This window comes from Lolium perenne, chromosome 5, assembly GCF_019359855.2.
Source record: "Lolium perenne isolate Kyuss_39 chromosome 5, Kyuss_2.0, whole genome shotgun sequence".
NCBI classification, from domain to species: domain Eukaryota; kingdom Viridiplantae; phylum Streptophyta; class Magnoliopsida; order Poales; family Poaceae; genus Lolium; species Lolium perenne.
In genome coordinates this window covers 228,464,595-228,490,841 of record NC_067248.2, presented here as the reverse complement: position 1 = coordinate 228,490,841, position 26,247 = coordinate 228,464,595, and the positions used below count along the sequence as shown (strand labels likewise).

General features: G+C 46.7%; 6 protein-coding genes across 7 annotated transcripts; 5 read left to right on the top strand and 1 right to left on the bottom strand.

The window, feature by feature from the left end:
• The first annotated feature begins 2,337 nt into the window (after positions 1-2,337).
• On the top strand, positions 2,338-5,814 carry LOC127302162 (uncharacterized). Its single transcript, XM_051332561.2, has 4 exons — positions 2,338-2,553; positions 2,638-3,629; positions 4,393-4,945; positions 5,054-5,814. Exons 1-4 carry the CDS (start codon positions 2,394-2,396, stop codon positions 5,407-5,409), a joined length of 2,061 nt encoding a protein of 686 aa, XP_051188521.1. The 5' UTR covers positions 2,338-2,393; the 3' UTR covers positions 5,410-5,814.
• A 1,981-nt stretch (positions 5,815-7,795) lies between these two features.
• On the top strand, positions 7,796-10,348 carry LOC127302161 (FBD-associated F-box protein At3g52670). The gene is made up of 3 exons (XM_051332560.2): positions 7,796-9,176; positions 9,264-9,398; positions 9,520-10,348. Exons 1-3 carry the CDS (start codon positions 8,121-8,123, stop codon positions 9,910-9,912), a joined length of 1,584 nt encoding a protein of 527 aa, XP_051188520.1. The 5' UTR covers positions 7,796-8,120; the 3' UTR covers positions 9,913-10,348.
• Positions 10,349-14,675: 4,327 nt separating this feature from the next.
• On the top strand, positions 14,676-17,709 carry LOC127302159 (protein Iojap, chloroplastic). Its single transcript, XM_051332559.2, has 5 exons — positions 14,676-14,970; positions 15,058-15,190; positions 15,294-15,432; positions 15,801-15,889; positions 17,191-17,709. Exons 1-5 carry the CDS (start codon positions 14,758-14,760, stop codon positions 17,301-17,303), a joined length of 687 nt encoding a protein of 228 aa, XP_051188519.1. The 5' UTR covers positions 14,676-14,757; the 3' UTR covers positions 17,304-17,709.
• A 48-nt stretch (positions 17,710-17,757) lies between these two features.
• Positions 17,758-19,001, top strand: LOC127302157 (uncharacterized). The gene is made up of 2 exons (XM_051332557.2): positions 17,758-18,750; positions 18,867-19,001. Exons 1-2 carry the CDS (start codon positions 17,857-17,859, stop codon positions 18,999-19,001), a joined length of 1,029 nt encoding a protein of 342 aa, XP_051188517.1. The 5' UTR covers positions 17,758-17,856.
• Positions 19,002-19,075: 74 nt separating this feature from the next.
• LOC127302158 (tetraketide alpha-pyrone reductase 1-like) lies at positions 19,076-20,923 on the top strand. Its single transcript, XM_051332558.2, has 6 exons — positions 19,076-19,206; positions 19,318-19,490; positions 19,570-19,761; positions 19,851-20,013; positions 20,206-20,398; positions 20,545-20,923. The coding sequence occupies exons 1-6, from the start codon at positions 19,086-19,088 to the stop codon at positions 20,693-20,695; spliced, it is 993 nt and encodes a 330-aa protein (XP_051188518.1). The 5' UTR covers positions 19,076-19,085; the 3' UTR covers positions 20,696-20,923.
• Positions 20,924-21,245: 322 nt separating this feature from the next.
• On the bottom strand, positions 21,246-25,387 carry LOC127302156 (uncharacterized). Of its 2 annotated transcripts, none has more exons than XM_051332555.2 (11): positions 24,591-25,387; positions 23,909-23,969; positions 23,655-23,768; positions 23,219-23,347; positions 23,020-23,127; positions 22,521-22,912; positions 22,312-22,411; positions 22,165-22,224; positions 22,003-22,089; positions 21,791-21,922; positions 21,246-21,708 (listed from the first exon to the last, which is right to left on the bottom strand). In XM_051332555.2, exons 1-11 carry the CDS (start codon positions 24,722-24,724, stop codon positions 21,400-21,402), a joined length of 1,626 nt encoding a protein of 541 aa, XP_051188515.1. In that variant the 5' UTR covers positions 24,725-25,387; the 3' UTR covers positions 21,246-21,399. The 2 variants fall into 2 exon arrangements, with proteins under 2 accessions (XP_051188515.1, XP_051188516.1); XM_051332556.2 differs by having other exon boundaries at positions 23,020-23,124; positions 24,591-25,384.
• Positions 25,388-26,247: the final 860 nt, after the last annotated feature.

Below are 26,247 nucleotides of genomic sequence, written 5' to 3'. Positions count from 1 at the left end.
ACTTTGAACGGATACCTTGTCGGTGGGTTAACGTTAGCAAATATTATGAGTTGGAGAATTTTCTACACACAATGACGCAACAGTTATGTGGTATCCCTATAATAAGTTGAGAAATAACAATTGTTTTGATGAGACAAAGTACTCAGGAATTCTAGATGACAATGCTACATGAACTTTTCACCCTTTTATTTTGTCAAGAACCATGTAACTTGGAAGTTTGTTAAAAATTCAAATGGAAGATGGGCTTGTCGTTACTATTAATGTATCATATGCAGTGTTTACTTCATCTACAAGGCTCTTTGGATCGTTGAAAAACGCAAGAATAGGAAAAACATAGGAATCCAACATGTTTGTTTGTGCAAAACATGTGATTGTAAAAAAAAACTACAAGAATGATCGTTTGGATTAACGCAGGAAAAACACTGGGAATATTTCTCGATCCAACACACTTTAGTCTAAAAAGAAGGCTGGGGTGGATGTAAACATTCTTATGAAATTGTAACATAGTTATCTAATCCACAGAAATTTGGGTACCACCATTCCTTTGATCGAAAGCAATCCATAGAATAAATCCTAAGGATTGAAGTCCTACAAAAATCCTATAAAATTCCTACAATCAAAAGAGGCCCAACATTTCCGTAGGCAACTACATTTACCTCATTCCTATTGCCGTATTTTTAGTTGTTCTCGATCATGTAGGTTCACTTGGTTAGAAAAGTGGATATGCAACCCACTCACTCAAGTTCAAATCCCTAGGGACCCAGATTTGAGTTGTTATTATTTAAAAAAAAATCACTGTAGGTGCTTCCCCTATTGTATTGTTTTCAAAAAGGGAAAGCGCATTTATAATTTTATATCAAGGTTCTGTAAGGACTTTGAACTCATAGCTTGTTTATGGGTCAGGGAGAATGATGATAAACCAGAGAATTTTGAACAACATAGTCACCCTTTACATTGAGAAATAAAATTATTTCGACCAGACTAAATTCATAGGAACGGTAAATGGCAAGACCACACGGACCTGACACCTCTACTGTTTTGTAAGAACTAACCATACCGCTTGGAAGATTTTGCAAAAAGAACAAATTTCGCTTGGAAGATGGACTTGTATCATTGTTATCATACATTGTTTTCAAGCCATAGTGTATCGCTCGTTTGTTTTCTTACACAAACATTTATATCGCAATCATGTCTCAATCACAATGTGTTGTGTCACTTTGTTTTTTTTGTATTGAGGGAGCTGTTGTTTCGCTGGCTGGTGGGAACAACTGGATCTAGCCCTTCTCGACATCATGCCTTTTGTGGCCTATACACATGTTTTTTTTTTCCAAACGATCCAAAAGGATCGAATTTTCATTATCATCAGATAACGAAAATACACCAGGTTCTGACACACACAGGGAGGGATCGCCGCCTAATGCTAGCGTTCAGGCGAAAGACTAGAACAAGTTTATAAGTATTACAGAACATAAAACCCCTGCCTAAAGCACAAGGGGTAACAGCCAGGGCAAAAGTAAAACAGCTAGCTAATAGAAAGCTAGACATCAACTTCAGAAGCAGCAATTCCACCAGGAGTATCTTCTTAATGATTTCCATCAGGATTTCTGTCATCAGGGCTCCTATTCTCCAGACGAAGGCGATTCCCATTATCAGCACTTCCAGAAGATGCTCCATCTGTTCCAACAGACGTAGCAAGCCTTAGCAAGCCGTCAGCACCAGCACGGAGCTCCAGAGCATCTTGTTCACCATGGAGACCTGCCAATATTTCATAAAACCTATACACATGTTAATCAGGTTGTTTGGTGTTCCTTTGCTACGACAGGAAAGTACATTTATTTATAGTTTTATACACGGTTGGCAAGCACTTTGTACCCATAGCTTGTCAATGGGTTAGCTAGAATGACGATGAACAAGAGAATGTTCTAGTCGCAGCTATGGATACGGTCTCTTTTTAGGTTGTTGAGAGATAAAAATTGCTGGACGAGACTAAATTTGCACGAGAGGTAAATGGTAAGACGCACGAACATGTCACCTTCTTTTTGTTGTAAAAACTAAACATATTGCTTGGAAGATGCTGCTAAAAGAACAAATATAGCTTGGAAGATGGACTGGCCATTTACCTCATTCTCATTCGTGTCTATTTTTGGTCGATCTCATTCGTGTGTACCATGTCACTGGCCGGTGGGGTCGACTTGCTTCGGGCCGTGTGCACACCATGACTTTGTGTGGCCTTGGGACCCAGCGAGAAGCTGCCACGAAGCCGCGTAAACCCGCGGGTCCCACATACACAGAGACATATTAACTCAGCCGGAGCAAGAGTTTGTTGACCCCGCAAAGCATTCAGACGCAAGCCGCAGTACACCACCAAACCCCATCCCGCTCCGCCGGCGACGATGGCGACCCCGCCGCCGCGGTGGCCGCCGGGCTTCCGCTTCAGCCCCACCGACGAGGAGCTCGTCCTCTACTTCCTCAAGCGCCGGATCGCCGCCGCCCGCCCCACCCCCTACATCGCCGACGTCGACGTCTACAAGTCCCACCCCTCCCTCCTCCCCGGTACGTTCCCCCGCCGCCCGCCCGCCCCAAATCCGATCGCCTCCCATCCCGATTCCTGACCTTGATTCGCCGCTGCCCGAGCAGAGAGGTCGGCGCTGCGCACCGGCGACAAGCAGTGGTTCTTCTGCAGCCGGCTGGACCGCAAGTACCCCAACGGCTCGCGCGCCAGCCGCACCACCGCCGACGGCTACTGGAAGGCCACGGGCAAGGACCGCGCCATCTGCAACGGCGGCCGCGCCGTGGGGAACAAGAAGACGCTCGTCTACCACCACGGCCGCGCGCCGCGCGGCCAGCGCACCGACTGGGTCATGCACGAGTACACCCTCCTCCCCGACGCGCTCCCGCACGCCCGCGAGCCATTCGCGCTCTACAAGCTCTTCGAGAAGAGCGGCGCCGGGCCCAAGAACGGCGAGCAGTACGGCGCGCCCTTCCGGGAGGAGGACTGGCTTGACGACCACGACGCCAACCTCCTCGTCCAGCTGCCCCTCGCCACGGAGCCCGCTGCTCACCCTTCCACCACCGCCGCCACCGTGCCTAGGGCCGCCACCCTGCTGATTGGGGATCTGGAGCTGCCCCTGTTGCAAAACGGAGACGACCCCCCAACCACCGACCACCCACCATCATCTATCTCCACACCAGTCTCTTCCCAAATTCCGCTACAGCACGGCCGAACCTGGCCCAGCGATGACGCTACAACCAGCAGCCGCGCCATGCCAGCGGCGGCGGAGAACGCCGAGCTCCCCCTGGGGGATCTGGAGGGGCTTCTCATGCAAATATCAGACGACCAGCGCGCCGCCAATTCGTTCCAGGAGTTCTCTGCATCCGTGCCCCAGCTGCAGCTTCAGCACGATGATCACCAGCCCTCGCCCAACACTGACATGGAGGAGATCAGTGTCGCAGATTATGCCGCTAGTAGTGGCGTTGCGGACGCATCTGAGTGTGCTGGCAGTGGCACTGAGCTTCCCTTTGGGGATCTTGAAGGGCTTTTGTTGCAGCTAGAGAATGACCAGGAAAACATTGAGCCACTGACAGAGGCAGATTTCTCCGCACCAGTTCCTCATCACGGCTTCCATCAGGTTTGTTTGCTGTTGTCTATAATCTGTGCTATGTACTTACTCTTCCTTTAGATGATTCAGAATTTTGAATGCATGATGTGTTGCCTGCTTGCTAGTAATTATTTCTGCATCTGTCATAATTGCTAATTACTTCTGTATTTATGCTCACACACTTGCAAAATTTGTACTCGCTCATTTCCAAATTAATTCAACTTCTAACTTTGTCCTATGAATAAGTCTATAGAAAAATGGGCTTATATGAGCAACATATAATATCATGGTTTTAAAGGCGTCGCCTAGGCGTCGCCTTAGGGACGCCTAAGCGTCCAAGCGCTCCCCCTCCGCCTTAGAAAAACGCCCGCCTTAGGCGCCTAGGCGTCCAAAGCGTCCGCCTAGGCGTCGCCTAAGCGTCGGAGCGCCCCCCCTTCGCCTTAGGACGCCTTGGCGCCTTTAAAACCATGTATAATATGTATATATATGATGTGACGAATCTAACAAAACTAGTTTGGTGTCGTAGATGGTGATATAATTTTTCTATAGCCTTGATCAACCTTAAAGAAGTTTGACAAAGCTAGAAATTCAATTAATTTGGAATGGGGAGATAAGACAACAATTCTTGGGTCTGGTCAGTATTTGAGAATATGTTCTGCTATTGTCCCTAAATGACATCAGAGACAGTTTGAATGATTCTATAACACTACCACATTTTGCAGTAATATGCATGAGCTATTCTGCATCTGTTGCCCAGTTTTATATAAATCTTAATTTATGTTGACTTGCCTAGGCTGGCGTTGGAGATTTCCAAGGATGTCCTGGCGCTGTATTCAGCTCTGTAGATCCTTCTTCCGTATTGCAAGAGAGCACAAATCTTGGTCCACAATGTGAGCCCAGTAATCATATTGCACAGTCTGCTCTCACCAACATGCCATTGAGTTGGGAAACAAACTGCACTGAAGAAACTAGTGCCCTGCGATCTGTATCAGGGTTGGCTAGTTACGACAGTCAGGATGCTGATGACGAGTTCCTTGAAATCAACGATTTCTTTGATCTTGAAGACGCAGGGCAGGGTGTGAACTGTACTGCAACTGAGCACTTGATTTCTGCATCGAATGGGATGTATGATAGTATGGAGTACGCTGATGCTTCAATGTTTCTTCCTGGCTCATTTGACACAGCTGGAGTGGGGACTGAAAACCAAAATGGTTATCTTGGCGATAATGGATCCCAGAACCAGGCCTTTCACTACACATCTGAATCATGGACACAGAACCAGGTTGCTCTTAATGTGCGGAACAGCATGCAGCATAACCATGTCATCTTCTCCTCACACGCATCAGGTGCTTAATGAGTTCATTTCATTTCTCAAGCTTTTCATGTGATCACCTAAAAATTATCTCAGATAACATTGTCAAAGCGTCTGAACTTATTGCTTCTGAACATTGCAGGCACCTCCAATATTCATACGATGAATGAGGAACCATCTAACCGGAATCCACAGGATTCACAATCATGGTTCAACACAGCTGTATCAACCTTGCTGGACGCAGTCCCTGCCGGTCCAGCTTTGGCTGCTGAAAGCAATGTCCTGAACAGAACACTCCAACGCATTTCTAGCTTTAGGTCAGAACAAGCTTCACATGAAGAACCAAGCGCCCCAGTTATTCAGCTTAGAAGAAGGGGCGCGGGGCTGATTTCGGTCTCGCTACTGGTTCTTCTTGCCGCTATCCTGTGGGCCTTTGCTACTGGCACCGGGTATGCAATCAAGTTCTGCAAGGGGTTATGGAGTTCCTCTTCGACATGACAGGATGAGTGGCAAACTTTTCTCTAGTCATCATGGTGTCTGGTCTTCGTTGTAACTCCTTTGTCCTCAATTAGTAGGCAATTGTTTTTCCATCATTCCCATTGGAAAAGGCAAAGAGGTAGAGACATTTTCAAAGGAACATGATTTGAGGTGTTAGCTTGAAGCTTACGCAGGAGGCGCAGAAACCAAAAAAAAAAAAGGAAAAAAAATCTGATGGCAATATAAATATGACTACTACTTAGCTATTTCCCTTTTCAACTCGTCTGGTTGTTGACATTGTATTACTGAATGTAATTGAACCACGATGAGGGATGCAACTCCTTCCCTGTGCATAGTAGTATTGATAGTATGATTGTGCGCCAGATTCATGATAATGTTTGATGAAAAGCATGTGGAGCTTATACATGTCTGTCCTTTTACCACTGAACATTTAATGTCTTATAATTCATTCTGTTCAGCCATACTATTTCATTGAAATTAGCAGGCAGGTCATCATGAGAACAAATATCTAGCCTTTATGTGCAGCATTATGAATCAAAGATAACTTGTGCTTGGTGAACTCCGACGTATGGCTCTCTGGTCATGTGATCTTCTTTTCCTTAACATTTAAAAACTGAGTTTACAAGATTATAGAAACACAAAAAACAATCTGGCATGTAGATACTACAATGAGTCATTTACCATCAGGTTTCTGTGAAAAAGTTTCTTGATTTGTAGTACAGGTAAAAAAAACCTAGGAGTTAGAATAGCATCTTCAGGTTGTGAAAAAGGCTTCGTTTCGCAACATGGATTTTTTTGGATGGTTGCGTAATAAGCTTTTGAATCGAGATCATCCGGGGTTCTTGTCTCCTATGTTTTCTTGCACGCATGACCAGGCGCCTGTTGCCAATTTGGACAGTTGAAACCTGGGAGACTAGAAAGGAAATGGTGAACTGAGAGCATCTCCAGCCTCCCCAAAGCATTTTGGGGCTAACATATTTTCGGACCTAGTCGAGCGTCCCAAAACCTACTTTAGTTCAGCGAGACTCAATACAGTGTCCGGTGTCCCGAGCCCGTTCCCGGTTCGCAGGGGACGCTTCGGGAGCGCCGGACACAGCGAGAAGTGAGGTGGGGAGTGGCGGGTTTGACACATCATTGACACACGAACGAAGCGTCGTAGCCTTGCCTTAATGGCGATGGAGGGGGAAGCGAGATGTCTAGTCGGTGTTGCGCCTTCTCCATGCGTCGCACGCCACGGCGTGTTCCCGCGGCTTCTGGCCTCTTCCCCCGCTTTGTTCCCGCTTCTTCTCGCGACGCCGACGTCTATAAAAGGGTCTCCTCCGTTCAATGGTTGCTACCACAGCCGCCAGCATCCCTTTCTCTGCCGCAAACGCATGCCTCGTCGCCTACGCACCACCTACACAATGATGAACCACGCCGGCGATGGCCAGTTTCCCTCACCACTGTCTCCACCTCCGCCTCCATCTCCACCACCAAAGGAGTTCGACATCGACCCGGAGGTGGAGAATGAAGCGTGGGAGAAGGCGGCGCTAGCGGACACCATAGCGATGTTTGACGTTGCCACGACGGAAGAGGCGCGTCGGCGCCGGGCGGAGGAGATGGGACTGCAGGAGCGGCTGCAGATGCGGGAGCTCCATCAACGGTAGCAGCGGGAGGCACTGGAGCAGCATCTACGGGAGGAGGAGGCGGCAACCGAAGTGGTGTCCCGGGCGGCGGAGGCGGATGCGTTGGCGGCTGCAGCCGCGCAAATGGAGGAGGAGGAGGGGGAGTAGAGGGAGGAGGAGGGCTACGACGACGACTATTCCGACGACGATGGGCCGGACCCGAAGGAGGCGGCGGCGCAGCAACTGGCGCTCCTCTAGTCGTTCGAGTCGCAGAAAAAGTTGCAGGACGACGCCCGTGCCAGCGAAAAGAAGCAGGTTTGCTGCGCCGTCGAACTCTCCCCTATGAGCAGCTGGGGAGGGTAGGCGACGACGGGGTGAACGAGCACCGACATCTTCTCGTCACGCTCCGTAGGGAGAGGCGGCGCAGGAGCAGCGACGGAGGCGAGGCAACGGTGAGGCAGGGTCGTCGAAGGCAACGTCGGGTGGCCAGTAGGCTAGGATTAGATAATCTAGCCGTTTACATTTGAACTTGTAAAATATAATCAAATTTAAATTTAAACTTGTAAAATATAATCAAATTCAAATAAAAATCTTTATTTTCATGCATTTTTATTGGTTTGGAGCCTCGTTTGAGGGACGCGGCTAGGGAGCGATGACCCAAAGACGACACGAAGAAATAAACATTCTAAGGCTAGATCCGACATCGTTTGAGTACGGTTTGGGGAACGGCTCGAGATGCTGTGAAGCTTAAGAATATTCGGCTATTCGTTTCACTTCTTGGGTAGAGAAAATAAAGTGTTTCCTCCTCCTGCTTCAGACCTCCACAGCCGTTCCGCTCACTGCAAGCTCCCCCACGCCAACGCCCCGTGGAAAATCTCGGGCGTTGGCACGAGAGCCGCCGTGATCCAGAACGCCGGCCGCAGTCCCGCTGCACCCGCGGAGTAAGTTGGCGCGAAAATCTTTTCAATTCCCGCTAATTTCTCCACCAGATTTTTCGCCGCTGAATAAACTGTCGATTCCCAAACCCTCGATCCGTTCACCATCCTCGAAGCCCCCGACCACACACCACCACATCACCAAGCTAAATCCTCCGGCGTCCCGTCAGCCATGGAGGCGGCGGTAGTGGCGGCCTCGGCTGCGGCGGCGACTGCTGCGAAGGAAGCCGCGGCGGCTGCCATGGAGGCGGCAGCGGCGGCGTCCGCCGCGGCGTTAAACGCGAAGGAGGCAACTGCTGTGGCGGCCACTGCAGGGGAGGCTGCAGCGGCAGCCGCGGCGCAAGCTTCCAAGAAGCGCAAGTTCCATTCTATCAACGACCAAGAAGATGAACCACCGGGGAGTGGAACCGTCGACGACCAAGATCACATCAACCGCCTCCCCGACGCCGTCCTGGGCAGCATCGTCTCTCTTCTCCACACCAAGGAAGGCGCCCGCACCCAGGCCATCTCTCGCCGGTGGCGCCCGCTCTGGCGCTCCGCTCCTCTCAACCTCGTGGTGGACTATAAACTCGAGTGCAAGGGCCAGACGACCATCGAGATTATCCGGAAGATCCTCTCCGAGCATCCTGGCCCCGCTCGCCGCTTCTCGTTCTGGCTCTTGGTCAGCGACTGTGCCGACGAGATCGGAGGCTGGCTGGGTTCCGAAGCCCTGGACAACCTGCAGGAGCTGGAGATCACCTACGGTCGCTTGGTTGCTGACAGGAAGACGGTGTACCTGCTGCCATCGTCCACGTTCCGCTTCGCACCCACACTCCGCGTGGCCAAATTCCACGATTGCAATTTCCCCAACTTTATTGTGCCGGAGTTTCCATGCCTCAAGCAGCTGACCCTGGATAGGGTCACCATCTCGGAGGACATTCTCCAGGGCATAATATCTGGCTGCTCTGCATTGGAAAGCCTTGAGCTCAAGGGCAACCGCGGCATTGCTCGCCTCTGCATATGCTCCCAAACTCTTAAGAGTTTAGGCTTTTGCGCTGACCGGAGGAACAGAGGCGTCTTCTTGCAAGAGTTGGTCATCGAGGATGCTCCTCTCCTTGAGAGATTGCTACCACTCGATCCAAAGTATGGCCCCCCGACCATATGGATAATCTCGGCACCTAAACTGAAGATATTGGGTATGCTCTCAGAAGACATAGCAGAACTTCACTTTGGAACCATGGTTTTTCAGGTAGCAGCAGCCTTCACCCCTTGCTCATTCAGCATTCCTCTATGCAGGCTATTATTCTTATTTGTACTTACTTTTGTATCTTTGCAGAAAATGATTGCTGTCAGCTTGACAACCAAAGTCCACACCATGAGGGTTTTGGTTCTTGACTCTGTTGGCCCAAATCTGGATACAGTGATTAACTTCATCAAGTGCTTCCCCCATTTGGAGAGGCTGTATGTCATTGTGAGTATAAAACATAGCTGCTTGCTCTACATGTCAAAATCAGCATTTGATTTGATACCAACTACTGTATTGCTAACATGTTGGCAACTTCTTTTGTATTGTTTGCTCTCTCTATCGCCAGTTCCAACCACTCTCACGCCCATGGATGGTTATGAACAATGCCCGGAAGTATGACCCCCTGGACCCAATTGAATGCCTTGAGCTCCATCTTCAAAAAGTGGTGCTAAAGAATTATGATGGCACCAAGAGTCCATCTATTGACTTCGCCAATTTCTTTGTGTTGAATGCGAAAGTACTAAAGGAAATGAAAATCACATTGCCTTACCAGCGCCAGCACAAATGGTTTGCTGATCAGCATGGGATGCTACGAATCAAAGATAGAGCTTCTCGAGATGCTCAAATTGAACTGGAATATGGTTCTAAGGTTGACTTCACACACAACAAGAATACCCATGATTTGTCAATGGATGATCCCTTTGACATGCCCTCCAGCGGATGCTACAAGTGTAGTTGATCCCCATTTTGAAGATTGCCTTGTCTTCTGTCATCCCTTTGACATGCCCTCCAGCGGATGCTACAAGTGTAGTTGATGCCCATTTTGAAGATGCCTTGTCTTCTGTCCAAAGCCCATTTTTTCACGTCGATGCTCTAAGAGAGGATCTACTTCATTCAGCGATGGTGTGTTTTGTGGCCTACTCAGGATTAAACCTGGGCTGAGGAGGTACTGTCTAAGCTCAAGCTTCAAATCTGAACTTGCTGCTTCAATGGGTTTGTCAGTAATTTATTTCTGTTCTGTTGCGCTCGAATACTAATTTTAATCTGTTATGTCAGTTGGTTGTCGTAATTTCTTTGCTGTTTGGTCATGTACTGTAAGCTGCTGATGCCAGCTGTTACTACATTAATCAATTTATGTATCATATAACTTGCTTTAGTGAAAAAGAATGCCTTCATGCCTTTTGTCTCAAAAGAAGTTCCTTCGCAATTCATGGCAGAATGCTTGTAACCCTGCTTGTGCTAGTTTCAGTGAATGATGCATCTTTGGTTTATAGAGGTGTCTGATTACTCATAATTGGAATTTGTTGCCTTACATCTATCCTAACATCTACAAATAATAGCATGTGAAGTTTGAATGCTGATTTTTTTTGGTATACTTACATCTGTAATGTGGCATAAAAGAGCTAAAGTTTTCAGCACTTTTGAGCAATATTTTTTCCGACCTCGTACCCACACGAACTGTGCAAGTGGGAAGAAGTGTTTACTTGATTTTATTTACAAGAAAACGCAAAGGACTGTGCGTTTCATTTCATTGAAAAGATAAAATTTGTTACACGCCTCCTAGGAGGTAACCATCGCTAAAAAAACACTCCTAGGAGGAAACAAAGCACTGCTTTGGGCCCAGAAAGCGAAGGGAATGTTGTTGGTATGACATCTCTCAGCCTCTTAGCCCCTGCCTTGACCCAAGACGCCACCTCCTCTCTACTGTCCTATCAGCAGCATGTTAGGGTGGTGGATTTATAGTTTTTTTTTAATCATCTGTAAAGAACTGGAGTTGAAACAAGTGGAAGTGTAAAAGCTTAGTGTGGAAGTTTTTTTTTTGTGTACAGGGGATTTGAGTTCTGCAAAGTCTGGCATAATTCATGGATGTAGCATATATATATATTACTCGCAAACTTTCATACCCAGTTTCATCCATGTTATATAAAACAAAACAAAAGTAGCAGTAGCACGCTACATTCTAGTAGTTAATAGTTATACTGATCATGATCCCCTCAAAGTATATATGCCATCTTGCCAGATGTTCAACATAGTGCCTGAGAGTAATTCCATTTTGTGTGGCTTTAATTGATACCATGGATCAATTGGCTGTTGTGCTTTTGACTATTATTACACCAGTGGTTAATTTATGATCAAATTCAGTCATTTGACATCACAACAACTAAGGGTTGCACGAATATTTATTGGTTCCACTTAGAACCAATTAAATGAGGGGAAATAGTACCAAATTTCTGAGAAATTGTGAAAGGAAAAATTGGAGGAAAAAGTGTGGCACGCTTCATTCAGAAAATTTAAAATGCAACTAGGAGGGCAAAAACTGGCAAGATTAGATAACAATGCTTTACATGCTGGCTAAAATACTGTTAATGGTGGCGGATTGGGTACAAATATAATAAAGAGGAACGGACAGAGTAGATATGAAAATTGTGTTCGTCTCAAAATATCAATCTATTTGGGAGTGAGAACATGTGTATTTGTAAAAGTGCAATACATTATTTTCTTTTGCTTGAAACACAGATTATTCAGAAAATAGCATCATACCTACTTTAGTGAAACTTTCTTGGATTCAACAGATAAGTGGATGCTTGGTTAAAATATTTTTGCATACTTGGAGGGTTGCTCCAGGCACATATGCCTGCTTATTTTGTTAGTTGTGCAAGAATACCAGCTCATTTTTTGCTACTTGATTGTTCAAAATTTGCCCTATGAATGGTGCATAGTGTGCTTGTATGTAGCAAAACTCAGTTATCTATTTGTATGCATGATTCTTTCTTCTCAGTATTTGGGGCGATCACCATGTTTAGTTCATTAGAATGTGATGTCATACTGATACTATGATTTGGACTTTTGTCTACTCCTTGCAGCTTTTATTTCTATATACTCAAGGCTTCATTGACATCTAAATATTTTCTCCATGTTATGTTCTAATTTCAGCTTCTTCTAACATCTTTCTTATTATTTATTCAAAAGTTATATATATTCCTGGCTTCCTTCCATCAAATAGGACATATAGTGGTTAAATTTCTTGTGACTCAATATTCGATGACTTTGGTAATTTTTGTTCCATCATATTGAAATATTGTGACTATTCAGAATGGATAGCATATAACCGTTTTGTTCTCTTTTATTGCTGCATTGGAACCAAAATTTGTCTAGTATATATTCTATAATATCATCAAGGACAATATGGCTCTTATGCTTAAATTTCAATGTGTTTGATGAAAATATTTTCAAATATATTTTCAGTAACAAAGATAACCCTCTTTCTTTTCTGGTGGGAGCAAAGGTGAATACTTCCACCCTAGTGGGAATGTTATCACTTATCACTCTTCCTGCTCCAAATAGGCTTCCCCCTGCTATATTAATATAGCACTAGTAGAAAAACCCCCCTTTAGTACCGGTTCCAGAGGGCTTTTAGTACCGATTTTGGAACCGGTACTAAAGCCTCCCCCTTTGGTACCGGTTCGGTTCTGAACCGGTACCAAAGGTGCTTCCACGTGGGCACGGAGGAGCCCGCAGGGCTGGAGACCTTTGGTACCGGTTCGTAACACGAATCGGTACTAAAGGGTACCGGTGCCATTTTTTATATCAATTTTTTTAATCTATTTTTCACTCCCTCTTTTTATCTATTTTTTCGAATTATTTTCCACTCCCTCTTTTTATCTATTTTTTCAGAATTTCTAATATTTTAGTTATTTGACAAGTTTAGTTACAGTTATCTCTAGTCAAATTACCTACTCCTGGTCAAATTTCCCGCTCGGTCACCCATCATTCCATTACTCCAACACTAGCACGCTTAACTTCCAAGTTCCCTCCCATCTCACTTCCAAGTGCTTCGCGCGCATATTATTGATAGTAGTATCATATCAATCCTATTAACATGTTGGATATCACACTTTTTTATTATTTGAATTCCACATGACTATTTTAATAAACAAAAGTAAAGATGTAAAAATAGTATTGAATAAATAAATAAACAATAAATTTTAATTATTTTTACTTTTCAAATATATTTTTAATTTTTTTGCAAAATCTAAAACCTGAAAATTTGTAAATCTAAAAATTTACTAACTTTTATGGTTACGTAATAGTAATCTTTATGCAGGAAGAAATTGTTAATTTAAATTTAAAAATAAAAATTATATAAAATCCTGATTTTTTTGGCGAAAACTAAAATGTTCCTGCTTTCATATTTTCTATTTGGAATTTTGAGAATCTAAAAATTTGCTAACCGGGTAAACCCTAGTAGAATCGGATGTAACTTTTTTCCATGATGATTTTGATATATTATACTTTTTCTGATATCGTATGCAACCAGAAAAGCTGTTTGACCATTTTTCAAACTTTTTTTGCAAAAAAAAGTCAAAATTCGATTTTTTTTTAATTTCGCTGAGTAGTAGGTTGCATAACATACAAGAATCTCGAAGGATTTTATTTTTAAAATTTTCTATCATTTTATTTTGTATTTTACAAAGCAAAAAAGGCAATCCAGGGGATGTGTGTGGAGGGTGTGTGGGGAGCAAAGAAAAGCTGGAGACCCTTTAGTACCGGTTCTTTATACGAACCGGTACTAAAGGTGTAGCGCTGGCCCCACCCCCATCTCAAATTTGGCGCGAAATCCTTTAGTACCTTTAGTACCGGTTCGTATCACGAACCGGTACTAAAGATGCCAACGAACCGGTACTAAAGGTTGCCATCGTCCTAGACAACGAAACCGGTACTAATGCAACCTTTAGTACTGGTTCGTAAAGAAACCGGTACGAAAGGTCAAATCCTTTAGCCGTTTTTCTACTAATGTAGTAACCACATGATACAACAAGCATGCTGGGCCGCAGCACAACCAAGACAAAAGGAAAAGACAGAGAAAATAGAAAATAAACTAATACCGACATTACCAGATCGATGAAAACAAGGACGACCCGCAATCGTTGTGCCCTCTGAAGAAGTTCAACGATGTTCCTAGCACATCAAAGTGTCGCATACCAAGGACCACCATCAACAAGGAAGTGACGATGACACCGATGCTGCACGAACTAGTCCTAGGTTTCCTTCGGTGGGGGTACACCCGACACCCTTTAAGAAGGAAAGACGGCGCCCATAGACGTCACAACATTGGTGTCCGATGAGCCGATAGAGATTTCTCCCGACCACCAAAACCACCTCCGGATGACCTGGAATGCTCCACCCAACCTGCCACCAACTAGCACGCGCCACCACCATCTTGAAGTCATCCTTGCCATCTCACTGTGGTCACCGCCGCGGCCTCGAGGGTAGCGCGTGGGGAAAAACCAAAATAGCTCGTCTTCTCCCCAAAAGGCATATTCTACGAACAGGAGGCGCATTCCTCAGAGCATGTTCCGTGCACGCATCTCCAAGTGCCAGTTGCCGATCTGGACAACTGAAATATGACCAAAATGGTGAGCTGAAAAGCGGAAGGAGAAAAATCTCAGAAAAATCTTGGCCTATCCCTTTCACTTCTTCAGACAGTTCCCTCCCTGCTGCTTATCTTCTTCACTGCCGTTTCGCTCACTACAAGCTCCGCTCCTCCACGTCCCGTGCAAAAATTTCTCCCCTTTGTATTACAATGAGAGGCGCCGCGCTACAGGGTCCCGGCCTCGCCCGAGCGCCGCCGGCCGCCGTCCCGCTGCACCCGCGGCCGCGGCGCGCCGGCTTTGGCGGCCACCACCACCACCGGGGCGCACCGCTGAGGAGCGACCTGCTGCTGCTTCTGCAGCAGCCCACCGCCGTCCCCCTACGAGCTCGCTCCCCGCCCTCCTCTTCCGCCTCGTCTAACGTGGTGGGTAGTGCTGGCACCAATTTTCTGATTACCCTTTGTTCCGAGCTCTGACTCCGGCGTCCGGGTTCTCTTTTCTTGCTCCCGTAGAACCCCGACACGGGGGAAGGCGCCGACGAGCTGCTCGACGATCTGCTCCAGGAGCACGGCGAAGTCGTGTACAGCGCCGGCGGGGCCGGGTCTCTGGCAAGTGAGGCCGACGAGGACGCCGAGTGCCTGTCATGTATGTTATGTCCATAGCATGCCTCTCCACCCGCCCGCAGTTCTGCGTGCTGCCAGAACTGTCTTCCGCTGATTGTGGCTCACCTTATATTTCTTTCTTTCAGTGGCTGTTTCTCTGGCTAAAGTTGCGAGCGAGGTGAAGGCGGCCGATATCCGTGTACTGTTCGTGAAGCCGATTGTCTACTGGACTGAGTTCTTCATCATTCTCACCGCGTTCTCGAATGCACAGATCGAGGCCATCAGGTGCTCCATACGTTTCATCCATTTTCTTGTCCACATGATTTCAGTAGAAGATACCAGATCCAGTTTTCAATCATGGCCAGTGCCGGGTCTAGACTCTGTTCTTGTTTTGTCAGTTGACATTACAAAGTGTGAACCACTCTTGAATTTTTTGTCATTCATGAAAAAAAATCGTATAATTAGGGAGAGATAATATGAATTGATATCATAGGGTTGTAGCTCTAGCACCCTTGAAGTAATATGAATTTTGCTTAAACCTTTTAAGTAATGAAGCGCCCTTTATCGGAAAAAGGGGTTGTAGCTCTAGCACCACCACTGATCATGGCTCTTGTCTAACTTAGCACATGTGGGATTGTACTCTTACATTGCAGTTCCAAAATGAGGGACATCGGCGAGCAGCAGTTTAGCCGCGTTGCGTCTGGTGATACGAAACCGAATTCATGGACCTTACTGGACTTTGGTCAGTGTTCTGTACTTTTCTGTAATTATTTTATTGTGATTGGTTCTACTAGTTTCACATCGATAACGTCTGATAGGAAATGTGTTGGTTTGACAACTTAACTTTCTGACTGTGGAAGAGTAAAACAGCTAGTACTAACTTTTGCTTGTAAGTTTAAAAAACATCTTTTTCTTAGTTTTCATACACAGATTCAATTACGAAAACATGTTCAGAGTTCTTATCTGAAACTCATGATTTCAAATTGTGTGTGCTTGGACCATAGGGTAATGATCATTTTCTTATCCAGTTGGGAACTCAGCGTAAAAGTTAAAGAGCTTTTTTGTTAAGATTGCGCTGTGCGTATTTCCGCTTGATCTTAGTTCTATACATCATGTTTACTGATTTGGTCAGTATTATGTACATTTTCAGACGTAAATGCAACTTATGAAAACATGTTCACATTTTCTTTGCCTGAAACACATGATTTTGAATTGTTTAAACCCGTTGGATGAATAATCATATTTATATCCAGTCATGAACTCACCCTAAAAGTTACGATTGCTTTGTGCATACTGAGGCTGAAGCCGATCTTTATTAGGATTGCCTTGTGAATATTTTTGCTTGATCACAGTGACATCATGTTCTGTAAGATAATTACCTAGGCATAATCTGTTTTGTTCTGTTTTCTTTCTTCTAGTCATATAAAGAAGTTAAAATGTTAAAACTGAAACATAGAGCTTTCTGTTTTCCGAATAGACTTACCACACCATCATTCCTGTCGATACCTCTATAACCACTACTGGGTTGACGATGTTTTGTTGGAAAAAAAAAACTCACCCAGAGATACTTTCCAGTGCTGTGATGAACTGATGATGTTGCACAAAGTTTAAACCCGTCGGATGAATAATCATATTCATATCCAGTCATGAACTCAGCCTAAAAACTAGGATTGTTTTGTGCATACCTGAGGCTGAAGCCGATCTTTATTAGGATTGCTTTGTGCATATTTCTGCTTGATCACAGTATAATGCATCATGTTCTGAAAGATAATTGCCAGGCACAATCTATTTTGTTCTGTTTTTTTCCTCTAGTAATCTAAAGAAGTTAAAAAGTTAAAACTGAAAATAGAATTTTCTGTTTTCTGAATAGACTTACCGCACCATCATTCTTGTCAATGCCTCTATAACAACTACTGAGTTGACGATGTTTTGTTGGAAAGAAAACTCACCCAGAGATACTTTCCAGTGTCAAATACTGTGCTGTGATGATGATGCACAGAGTTTACCATAGACCTATTTTAACTGTCCATTTCACTCTTCCAGGTGACGTTGTCGTCCATATATTTCTTCCACCGCAGCGGGAATTCTACAACCTGGAAGAGTTCTATGGCAATGCCACTACCATCGAACTCCCTTTTGAGACCCAGTTGCAGTAACCGCCGTTTGCATCTGCTCCCCGAGACATAAGAGTCACTCCAAAGTGACATATTCCCTCGAAGCCCCGAGCAACATTCTACCATTTAGTCTTCACGCCTTGCCGTAATGCTCAGATGGAGAACTGCCCACAGACACCTACCATGGTCACAACTCAGGCAGTGATATCGGGTCGCTGCTCTTCTGAAGTGTTGAGAAATCGGCGCCATGGTGTAAACATTCTCCTTATCTGTTGTGAAACTATGTGTATCATTGTATGAACTACTGTCAGATAATGTTGGTAGCAAAGAGAATAGAACCCAGAAGATTGTTAGGTTCCACTCTGCATTATACAGAAATCCCTTTGTACTTTGCTTGGCTTAGCACATGATCTTCAGTTGACTTATACACTGCTAGAAATTTTCTACAGTTTGATGCTGTTATCTGTGTTGTATCAGCTCGCTGCGTTTTCTGTTCTACGTCATCTGAAACCACTGTACAACGGTTGAAGTCCAAGACAGTTTGGATATCTTTTCCCCTTCTAGATTGAGGCGTCGCCGCGCATTGCCGAGGGGAATGGCGCAGCCAGAGCACCTCTCGCTCGCGGGCCGGCGGGTGGCGTTCACGACGCCGCAGACCACCGACGACGGCGGCGGATACGGTGGCCGGCTTGGCACGCTCCTGCGGCAGCGAGGCGCGCACCCGTTCGCCGTGCCCACCATCGCCATCCGCGCGCACGAGCCCGACCGCCTCCGCCCCTACCTCCTGCCCGGCGCGCTCGACCCCTTCGCGGCGCTCGCCTTCACCTCCCGCTCCGGCATCGCCGCCTTCTCCCGCGCCCTCCCCTCCGCCCACCTCCCCCTCTCCGACGCCGCCTCCGCGCTCCCCTTCACCGTCGCCGCCCTCGGCCGCGACGCCGACCTCCTGGACGGCGCCTTCCTCGCCCGGCTCTGCCGCGACGCCGGAAGAAGGGTTGCCGTCCTCGTCCCGGACGTCCCCACCCCAGCCGGCCTCGTGGAGTCGCTGGGGCGCGGGTCCGGCCGCCGCGTGCTCTGCCCCGTCCCCGACGTCGACGGCCTCCGCGAGCCGCCCGTCGTGCCCGACTTCCTCGCCGGGCTCGAGGCGGCCGGTTGGGTGGCCGTGCGCGCGCCGGCCTACACCACGTGCTGGGCCGGGCCGGGCTGCGCCGAGGCGCTGGTGGCCCCCGACGCCGCCGCGCCCGACGCCGTCGTGTTCACCAGCTCCGCCGAGGTGGAGGGGCTGCTCAAGGGGCTGGACGCCGCGGGGTGGAGCTGGGCGCGGCTCACGGCGCGATGGCCTGGCATGGTCGTGGCTGCGCATGGGCCGGTCACCGCTGACGGCGTCAGGAGGCTCGGCATTGAGGTGGACGTTGTGAGCTCGAGGTTTAGCAGCTTCCATGGGGTTCTAGATGCTCTCGCTGCAACATTTTGTTCCCAAAATCAGCTGCAGGTCTAGTGTTGGTTTGCGTTCATTTGATAGGCCGAAAATTTGATTTGCCAATAGGAACAAAATGGTGCGTCTGGCATTTTTAGTTGATTGAATGAAATTTCTTTTTGGCACAGCAGTCAGCATACTTACTTCTGTTCCACACCAACCTGTCACCTAGATGCATTCAGAATGTACTGTGGATCTACATTCAACCAACCCAGCTTTGTATTTGTTACGTTTATCACAGAAATAGGGTGATACACCATTCTTGATCTTCCTTCTCTAGACTGTTCTTTGACGTGCTTATATGGGAAGGTAGATTTGCATTGAATCTCAGCTTCACACAGTTCGAGAGAATGGTGAGCTCAACCAAAGGAAAATTGTGTGTAACTGGGGCTTCAGGCTTTGTTGCCTCTTGGCTCATCAAGAAACTCCTTGAGTCTGGATATCATGTGATAGGGACTGTTAGAGACCCAGGTATTTCTTTCTAGCATTCCTCTTGGTGCCTTTGTATCGTAGATTTCCTTGGTTAACACGTCTGCAAGCAAATGAACTGCATATTTGTGGGTTTCTCTAATAACTTGGCAGGGAATCGAAGAAAGGTGGGACACCTTTGGAAACTACCAGGTGCAAACGAGAGGCTCCAACTTGTGAGAGCTGATCTACTGGAGGAAGGGAGCTTTGACGATGCTATCAGGGCTTGTGAGGGTGTCTTCCACATTGCGTCGCCTGTCCTCGGGAAATCTGATTCCAATTGCAAGGCATGCTGCATTTGCTTCAAACACTTGACTCTTTTATCAGTACCATGCCATGCACCTGAATGTCTTGTTCATATCGCAGGAAGCAACACTTGGTCCTGCAATCAATGGTACCCTCAACGTGCTAAGATCCTGCAAGAAGAGTCCATTTCTCAAAAGGGTTGTTCTCACATCTTCATCATCCGCGGTAAGGATTAGGGATGAAACTCAGCAGCCAGAACTGTTATGGGATGAAACGACATGGAGCTCCGTGCCACTCTGTGAAAAGCTACAGGTGATGTAGAACATTCCAAATTGTAGTCTTGATTACAATGCGGTAATGAACTTTGGTCTGAAATTTTCCTCTTCTATGCACCCCAAAAGCTATGGTATGCCCTGGCAAAGATATTTGCAGAGAAAGCAGCATTGGACTTTGCCAAGGAGAATAACATTGACCTTGTGACAGTTCTTCCGTCATTCGTAATTGGACCAAGTTTATCCCATGAATTGTGCACTACTGCTTCAGATATCCTTGGCTTACTTCAAGGTATTTCTAGTTATTTCTCTTCAAGTAGTGCTCTAAAACTTGCTGCATGGCCTCAGTAATTTAGTTCAACCTTTTGAAAGCTGTCCTTGACTTCAGCTTATTTTTGGTATCATTCGTATCATCAGTTGTTCTATTTTCCAAATAATGTACCCTTTGTAGTTAGTCGCTAACTGTTTTTAAATGCTCTTGCAGGTGACACGGACAGGTTCACTTTGTACGGAAGGATGGGATATGTTCACATCGATGATGTTGCACGGAGCCACATTCTAGTGTACGAAACACCGGAGGCAACTGGCAGATATCTGTGCAGCTCAGTTGTTCTGGATAACAACGAATTGGTTGGCTTACTTGCGAAACAGTTTCCAGTATTCCCCATTCCAAGGAGGTCAGTCAATGCAATGCAATGCATACAATTGATGATCATGATCTGTCTTAATATCTCTCTTGCTGTGAATATACATATATTTCTTTAGTTCGTCTATTTAGGCCAATTTTTTGACTGAAGTGTGCTACCTCGAATTTCCTCTGCAGGCTCAAGAACCCCTATGGAAAGCAGGCATATCAGCTAGACACATCCAAGCTCCAGGGGCTGGGTCTCAAGTTCAAAGGAGTGCATGAGATGTTCAATGACTGCGTCGAGTCGCTGAAAGATCAGGGCCATTTGCTGGAGTGCCCGTTGTGATAGCAGAGACAGCATGAACAAGCCATAGCCAAACACATCTCAACTATGTCTGAATCATGTCAGTTCTCGAGTCATAGATTTTTTTTCTCTTCAAATAATTCCCTTGTACTCTCCTTACTATACCAAACATCAATTGTCAGGGGCAGATTAAATGTTTCCATATGCTTTGCAATTGTTTCAATTAGTAATGAAAAATTTGAAACATTGAATGGAACTCAGTTACCTTTACCATGGGTTTTCTGGTGCCTGACTGCCTGGTGTTGCTGGCAACTGGCTAACTTCCTCCATGTACTATGTTGCTGTTTATTTTATTTTTCTGTTCTGCATTCGTACCACTTGCTTCACCTCTTGTCATCACTGGCCATAACGGGAAGCCAAAATTACTAGACAAATCCAGGATGAGTCTAGATTCCACCTTAGTTTTGAAGTGAACAGAGCATAAGACTGAATTTTTTCTCCATGCTATTTTTCTCATCTCAATTCTGGATCCACAATTGACTGAATTCAGAGGTGAGGTTTCACAATTCAGATCACCAGTAAAACCAGTAACTATAACCAAAACCTTCGCATTTCACACTTCACTTGTATTTACACATTTACACACCACACCATTTGTTAGGTTTATCTAAAACCTGGTAATTACTTACAACATAATAACAAACCCAAAACAGAAAAGGGAAACTGAAAACTGGTGCCTGCCTTGCCTACTCAGCCAGATCCCTATGTACAATGTATCTGAAGTTGGACTTGTACGGCAGCCACTCCACACACTTGTCAATCCTTCTCCTGAGCCGGTGCTGGAGCTGGGCCATCTCCTTCCGCTGGGTCTCGGATGTGCTCTCGCACACCAGCTCCACAAGATGGCGCAGCTCGAGCTCCGCGTCCTTGGCATAGTAGTGGAGCACCTTGGGTAGCATGAGGGCCTGCTTCTTCACCGTGACGTTGGCCTGGATGAACTCGGTCCGGGCTCTCTCCAGCTGGTGGTGGATCTTCTTTGCCACGTAAAGCCGCACCTGCCACAAGGTGAACTCCATGGTAAGATTTTACTGAGGATAAGGTGTGGACAATGGCAGAAAGGTTTTGAGATGAGCTTACAGGTGGGTCTGAAAATGTGCCTGTGGAGAGCGCGAAATGCGCGATTGGCTCGGAATGATGAAGGGCGTAGGGGTGCCTCGTTGTCGATCCTGCCAGAGATCTTTTTGCTGGCGTGAACAGCGCGCGGACCCACTGTGAAGGTAGCTTGTTAGGATGTTTTTCTTTGTTAATGGAGAATTTCATGTTCTCTGTATCGTACAAGCAGGTTATACCAATGATGGACGATGGGATTGGCATCCGAGGATTGAGTTTTGAATCGTCTGCGCATTTACTGATTCACCACCCACGTTGTACGCAGCCTGATAATAGATTTGGGTCAAATGCTCAGGCACGTTCGGTTATAAGTAGAGATCAGCTTAGGCTGTCGGATGTACCTTCAGAATCATGTCAGTGCTCTTCATGCGTTTATCGTGTATCCCGTAGGCCAAAAAAGCCTGTACATCACAAGGCAGTATATGTTAGATTTCTGAAGTTAACACAGCAAAAGGTAATTAATATGCGCTTTGAGTCTAGAGCAATACATGCATGACTAAAGCATTGTGGATGTTGATCCAAAAGCAGAGCTGCTCCTCGTGTGTCATCTTTGTTGGATCAATTTTTTCGAGCCGCTGTATCAAGGACCTGGATACAGTAGAAATAACTTTTCATGTTAGTGATTGAAGCCTGCATCTTTTGTAAGTTCAAATCCAGTACAGAAAACTCAATATTCCTCTTGTTCTTTGTTCCTTACCTGATAGTCTCCAGCATTTTTGAGGCATATTCGAACTTGGTGGCATCTATATGTATCCTTGGAACAATTATCATGCCTATATTTTGTTCACTATTCTCTTTTTGGTATCCATATTGGCTAGGGCTTGTGGTGGCATCGAAGTTATACCGAGGGCTCCAGCTATCGTTACGACGCCTTGGAGAGAAGGTACTTGAAGATGAAACAGAAGGACTACGTGAAGTCACAGAGTCTGCATCTTGAGACGGCGTGCTTGCAAGCTTGCAGTAGACAGAAGCAATGCAGCTCAGGATGTCCTCCGACAGTTTGCAAGATATCTTAGGCACATAGTCAGAAATGGAAGCACTCAAGAAGTTCACTAGGCTAGAATGCTTCGAAACTGATCTTGACACCTCCTGTAAGAAACATAGCAAAGGTGAGACAGATGCTTCTAGCTTGGAACAGCTATGTTGCTAGGATGAGTATGCTGAAAGACTGGTGAAAAAGGGTGGGTAGTCCATACGCTTTTAGAATCTGAGACAGTTGGCAAGTTGAAGGCTGCAGAGTGCTTGATATCTCTTAAACGGAGCGCACCCTCATCGATATTTCTACTTGTTTCTTGATCCACCTGCTTATGGCATGAATCTTAGCATATTGGACTTCATAATGTTGGCATGGCTCAAAATTGCACATATATATATTTAGCATCCTGAGTTATGTACCTGGCTAACACTGCAGGAATCAGATAACTGCTGATCAAATGCTCTTCTATAGAGGGTCAACAGATGCAGTTCCTTGCGGATGACCTCCTGCTCGAGGAATGCGATCTCCCCAGCTAAATCTGCGATGGACTGCAGAACTGCAAGGTCACGGCTAAGAACACAGGTATAATTGATGTGCAGATGAACATGCATGACTACCACTATTCTCACTTTTCAGTTCAGTATTCAATACAAATTATTTATGCTGGACTATTTTTCTTCTGTGATAAGCGGTGTGCTACATTCTTTTTAAAAACGAGTGTGTACGTACTACCTTGGTTAGACTACTCATGGAAAAAAAAAACTAATCCAGAATAAAAGCATGGCATAACTATAAGAGACACGTATCAGCATGATTTTGCCTGTTTGAAACAATCTGCGAGGATTTGCAGCATACCTTTGAACTAGCCTTATGAGTTCTGTCCGCTGTTTTCCTGGAGTGATGGCCAGACAAATGCTCAGGCAAGTTAAGTGAGTGCCTTCTGTTGAGCATTTGGTCTCGTTTGGCGGTCTGCATTATGCGATAAAACCAGTCTAGTAATTAGATTGTATAACCATCACTGACTACTGAAGCAATTCAAGCTTTTAAGCTGAACGGGAAACAGAGTGTAAAATATTGAAGTTTTTGCAAGATAGATGCAATTTACTCACAGGCTTGCAGTAAGAGAATCGCGGCGACATGTCCACCGCACCCTGCTGTGTCTTCAGCATGCTAAGATTGCACATAAGAAAAATATCTGATCAGATTCCATGCCAGAATGCTCTACTATAAAAACATTGCACGGCGAATTATTCTCCCAAAATTTGGCCGAAACTATTCTTACAATCATGCATCATAAAACCCATATAGTTGAAGGAGGACTTGCACAGTGTATGTGAGTCAAGCAGCTTTTGTAGAACATGAAGTCTGAAGGCCCATGCACAGCGGCACCGTACACGCGGCGTAAAGGCACTGAATGTGAGATGACAATTACGGTTGGCGTGTACTGCTACAGTGCCCGATAATAAGTTTGCTCGGGCTAGAACAGTGCAACCGCGTAAATGTTGTGTACGCACGCAGAGAGGGACGATGAACTGGACGCGCGCGCGCCGTGCTTGGCGCGCTACGGGCTGGATACTAGACTAGACTAGACCGGACTTGGTTGTCACTACGCAGTGTTTTATGTTCCGGCTGTCGGATGCTCATCGGCGCTGCTTCAGCCATCTAGTATGAATTACTGCTGAATACTAGCAACTCTTAACTGAAAAATAGTACTGCTCGTATTGGAGCACGGAGGTTTCAGAAGGAGAAAATGTAGTTCGGATTCCAGGGTACTCTGAGACCAGTACTGACCTCTGCGAGTAGCGGTGCTGGATGTTGCCGGAGGAGTGGGCGGACCTGGGCGTGCCGGCGCAGGACGCCGTCTCCGACCGCGCCCCTGACCTCCAGGCCCTCTCCATGGCCGCCCAAGCTCCGGCGCCTTCCATGCGAAGCAGCAGCCGCGCGCGGCCCGCGGGTCAGCTCCTCCGGATGATTCCCGATGCACGCAATCCCGATCACTGTTCACTCGAGCAGCTGGGATCCCTCGCCTCGAGCGAGCTGCTCCGGCGGAGGTAGCTAGCAGGGTGAGCTGGCCATGAGTGGAGCGAGAAAGGCGCCGCGCGTGGAAGGCGCGCGCACTCGGAGAAGCGCGGCTGTTTGCTCGCGCGGAGGAAGAAGGTTGGCGACGCGAAGAGCACGCGCGCAGCTGAGAACAATGGCGGAGAAGCAGAGAGGGCTACGGATCACGGAGAAGCTGGCCAAGACCAACTAATCCTGGCGTGCCGACGGTACTAGTAGTGCTAAGCGGAGATTAGATAGCCCACGAGGCTAGGAATGCTGATAGGAAAAGGCTACGAACACCGGAATGTGGCGGTGAAGGAAAAGACTGCCAGAAAAGGCAGGCAGCGGGGGGAAGGAGAAAGGAAGCTCGGAGAATCGAAGAATGGCATCAATCTGTCTGTCCGTGCCACAGTTGCTGCTAATTCTTTAGCTAAAGTGTGAGGGAAAGGCTAGATTAGAGCGTAGCCGTCTTGGACAGCTCGGTGAGTAGAGAGGAAGCCAGGAAGGAGGGAGATCGAGGAGGAGGAGCACCAAATGCCCTCCCCGCGCTAATAATAAAGGGTTTGATGGAGAAGATACTACTACGAGAATGAGTGGAGCGATTAATTTGGTGGGGTGGCGGGCAGGTGAGAGCTAGCGAGGTGATTTGGTTGATGTTCCTTGTTTTTCCTGCGCAGATGTAGCTAGATCGGACCAAAGCTAGCTACCTAGCCCACTGCCCCCGATCAAAAACCCTTTTCACCAAACTTGCTTGTTTATTTCTCTGGTTGATAACACTTATCTACGGAGAAACATGTTCTCCGATCTCCAGCTTTCTTTACATAGAGAAGGCGCGCGACCCCGATTCATTGCCGGATAGAATACACTTCTTCTTCTTGCCTTTAGATGGAAGAGATGTAAGATTCGTTGATGCTAGTGCACGACGGGGAAGCAATGGAAGCCGCTGCACCTTTCTGTGCAACGGAAGCGAAACGGCTGGCGTTGCGTTGAGTTGAGTTGAGTGAGCCCTGCCCCTGCTCCGCCTGACGTACCGACCTTCACGTTGGCCGGTCAACCCGATTCACCTGGCGCTGGCGGTGCCTTGTACTGTACCGGTTCATCCATCCATTCCAACCAAGATGACTCCACGACACCACGACACCCCGTGACTCGTATCTTTCGTTCGACCGTCCTTGTCAGTTGTCACGGCGCCAGTTCCTTGCTCCGTGCCAAGACGGCGGCAGGGATTGTTCGTGGCATATAGCTAGTGAAACCAGGACATCCGGACCGGGCGACCGGCGGTGCGTCACTGTCTAGATTCCGATGTGACCACAGGTGTGCAGGGGGCCATGGCGATTATATATACGATCTGGTCGCGGCGGCAGTCGGCACCCGTGCTCTGCTGCGTTCGCGTCTGCGTGCGGCGGTG

Excerpts from the sequence above, each read along its gene's own strand:
- LOC127302162 (XM_051332561.2), top strand. The coding sequence starts at position 2,394 with ATGGCGACCCCGCCGCCGCGGTGGCCGCCGGGCTTCCGCTTCAGCCCC. Across the intron at positions 2,554-2,637 it reads CCACCCCTCCCTCCTCCCCG|AGAGGTCGGCGCTGCGCACC; the intron begins GTACGTTCCCCC and ends CTGCCCGAGCAG. Across the intron at positions 4,946-5,053 it reads CTTCTCCTCACACGCATCAG|GCACCTCCAATATTCATACG; the intron begins GTGCTTAATGAG and ends TGAACATTGCAG.
- LOC127302161 (XM_051332560.2), top strand. The coding sequence starts at position 8,121 with ATGGAGGCGGCGGTAGTGGCGGCCTCGGCTGCGGCGGCGACTGCTGCG. Across the intron at positions 9,177-9,263 it reads TTGGAACCATGGTTTTTCAG|AAAATGATTGCTGTCAGCTT; the intron begins GTAGCAGCAGCC and ends GTATCTTTGCAG. Across the intron at positions 9,399-9,519 it reads TGGAGAGGCTGTATGTCATT|TTCCAACCACTCTCACGCCC; the intron begins GTGAGTATAAAA and ends CTCTATCGCCAG.
- LOC127302159 (XM_051332559.2), top strand. The coding sequence starts at position 14,758 with ATGAGAGGCGCCGCGCTACAGGGTCCCGGCCTCGCCCGAGCGCCGCCG. Across the intron at positions 15,191-15,293 it reads GGACGCCGAGTGCCTGTCAT|TGGCTGTTTCTCTGGCTAAA; the intron begins GTATGTTATGTC and ends TCTTTCTTTCAG. Across the intron at positions 15,890-17,190 it reads ATGGACCTTACTGGACTTTG|GTGACGTTGTCGTCCATATA; the intron begins GTCAGTGTTCTG and ends TCACTCTTCCAG.
- LOC127302157 (XM_051332557.2), top strand. The coding sequence starts at position 17,857 with ATGGCGCAGCCAGAGCACCTCTCGCTCGCGGGCCGGCGGGTGGCGTTC. Across the intron at positions 18,751-18,866 it reads GTTCCCAAAATCAGCTGCAG|TCAGCATACTTACTTCTGTT; the intron begins GTCTAGTGTTGG and ends TTGGCACAGCAG.
- LOC127302158 (XM_051332558.2), top strand. The coding sequence starts at position 19,086 with ATGGTGAGCTCAACCAAAGGAAAATTGTGTGTAACTGGGGCTTCAGGC. Across the intron at positions 19,207-19,317 it reads AGGGACTGTTAGAGACCCAG|GGAATCGAAGAAAGGTGGGA; the intron begins GTATTTCTTTCT and ends ATAACTTGGCAG. Across the intron at positions 20,399-20,544 it reads GTATTCCCCATTCCAAGGAG|GCTCAAGAACCCCTATGGAA; the intron begins GTCAGTCAATGC and ends TTTCCTCTGCAG.
- LOC127302156 (XM_051332555.2), bottom strand. The coding sequence starts at position 24,724 with ATGGAAGGCGCCGGAGCTTGGGCGGCCATGGAGAGGGCCTGGAGGTCA. Across the intron at positions 23,128-23,218 it reads ATTCCTGCAGTGTTAGCCAG|CAGGTGGATCAAGAAACAAG; the intron begins GTACATAACTCA and ends TCATGCCATAAG. Across the intron at positions 22,225-22,311 it reads ACAATGCTTTAGTCATGCAT|GCTTTTTTGGCCTACGGGAT; the intron begins GTATTGCTCTAG and ends TGTGATGTACAG.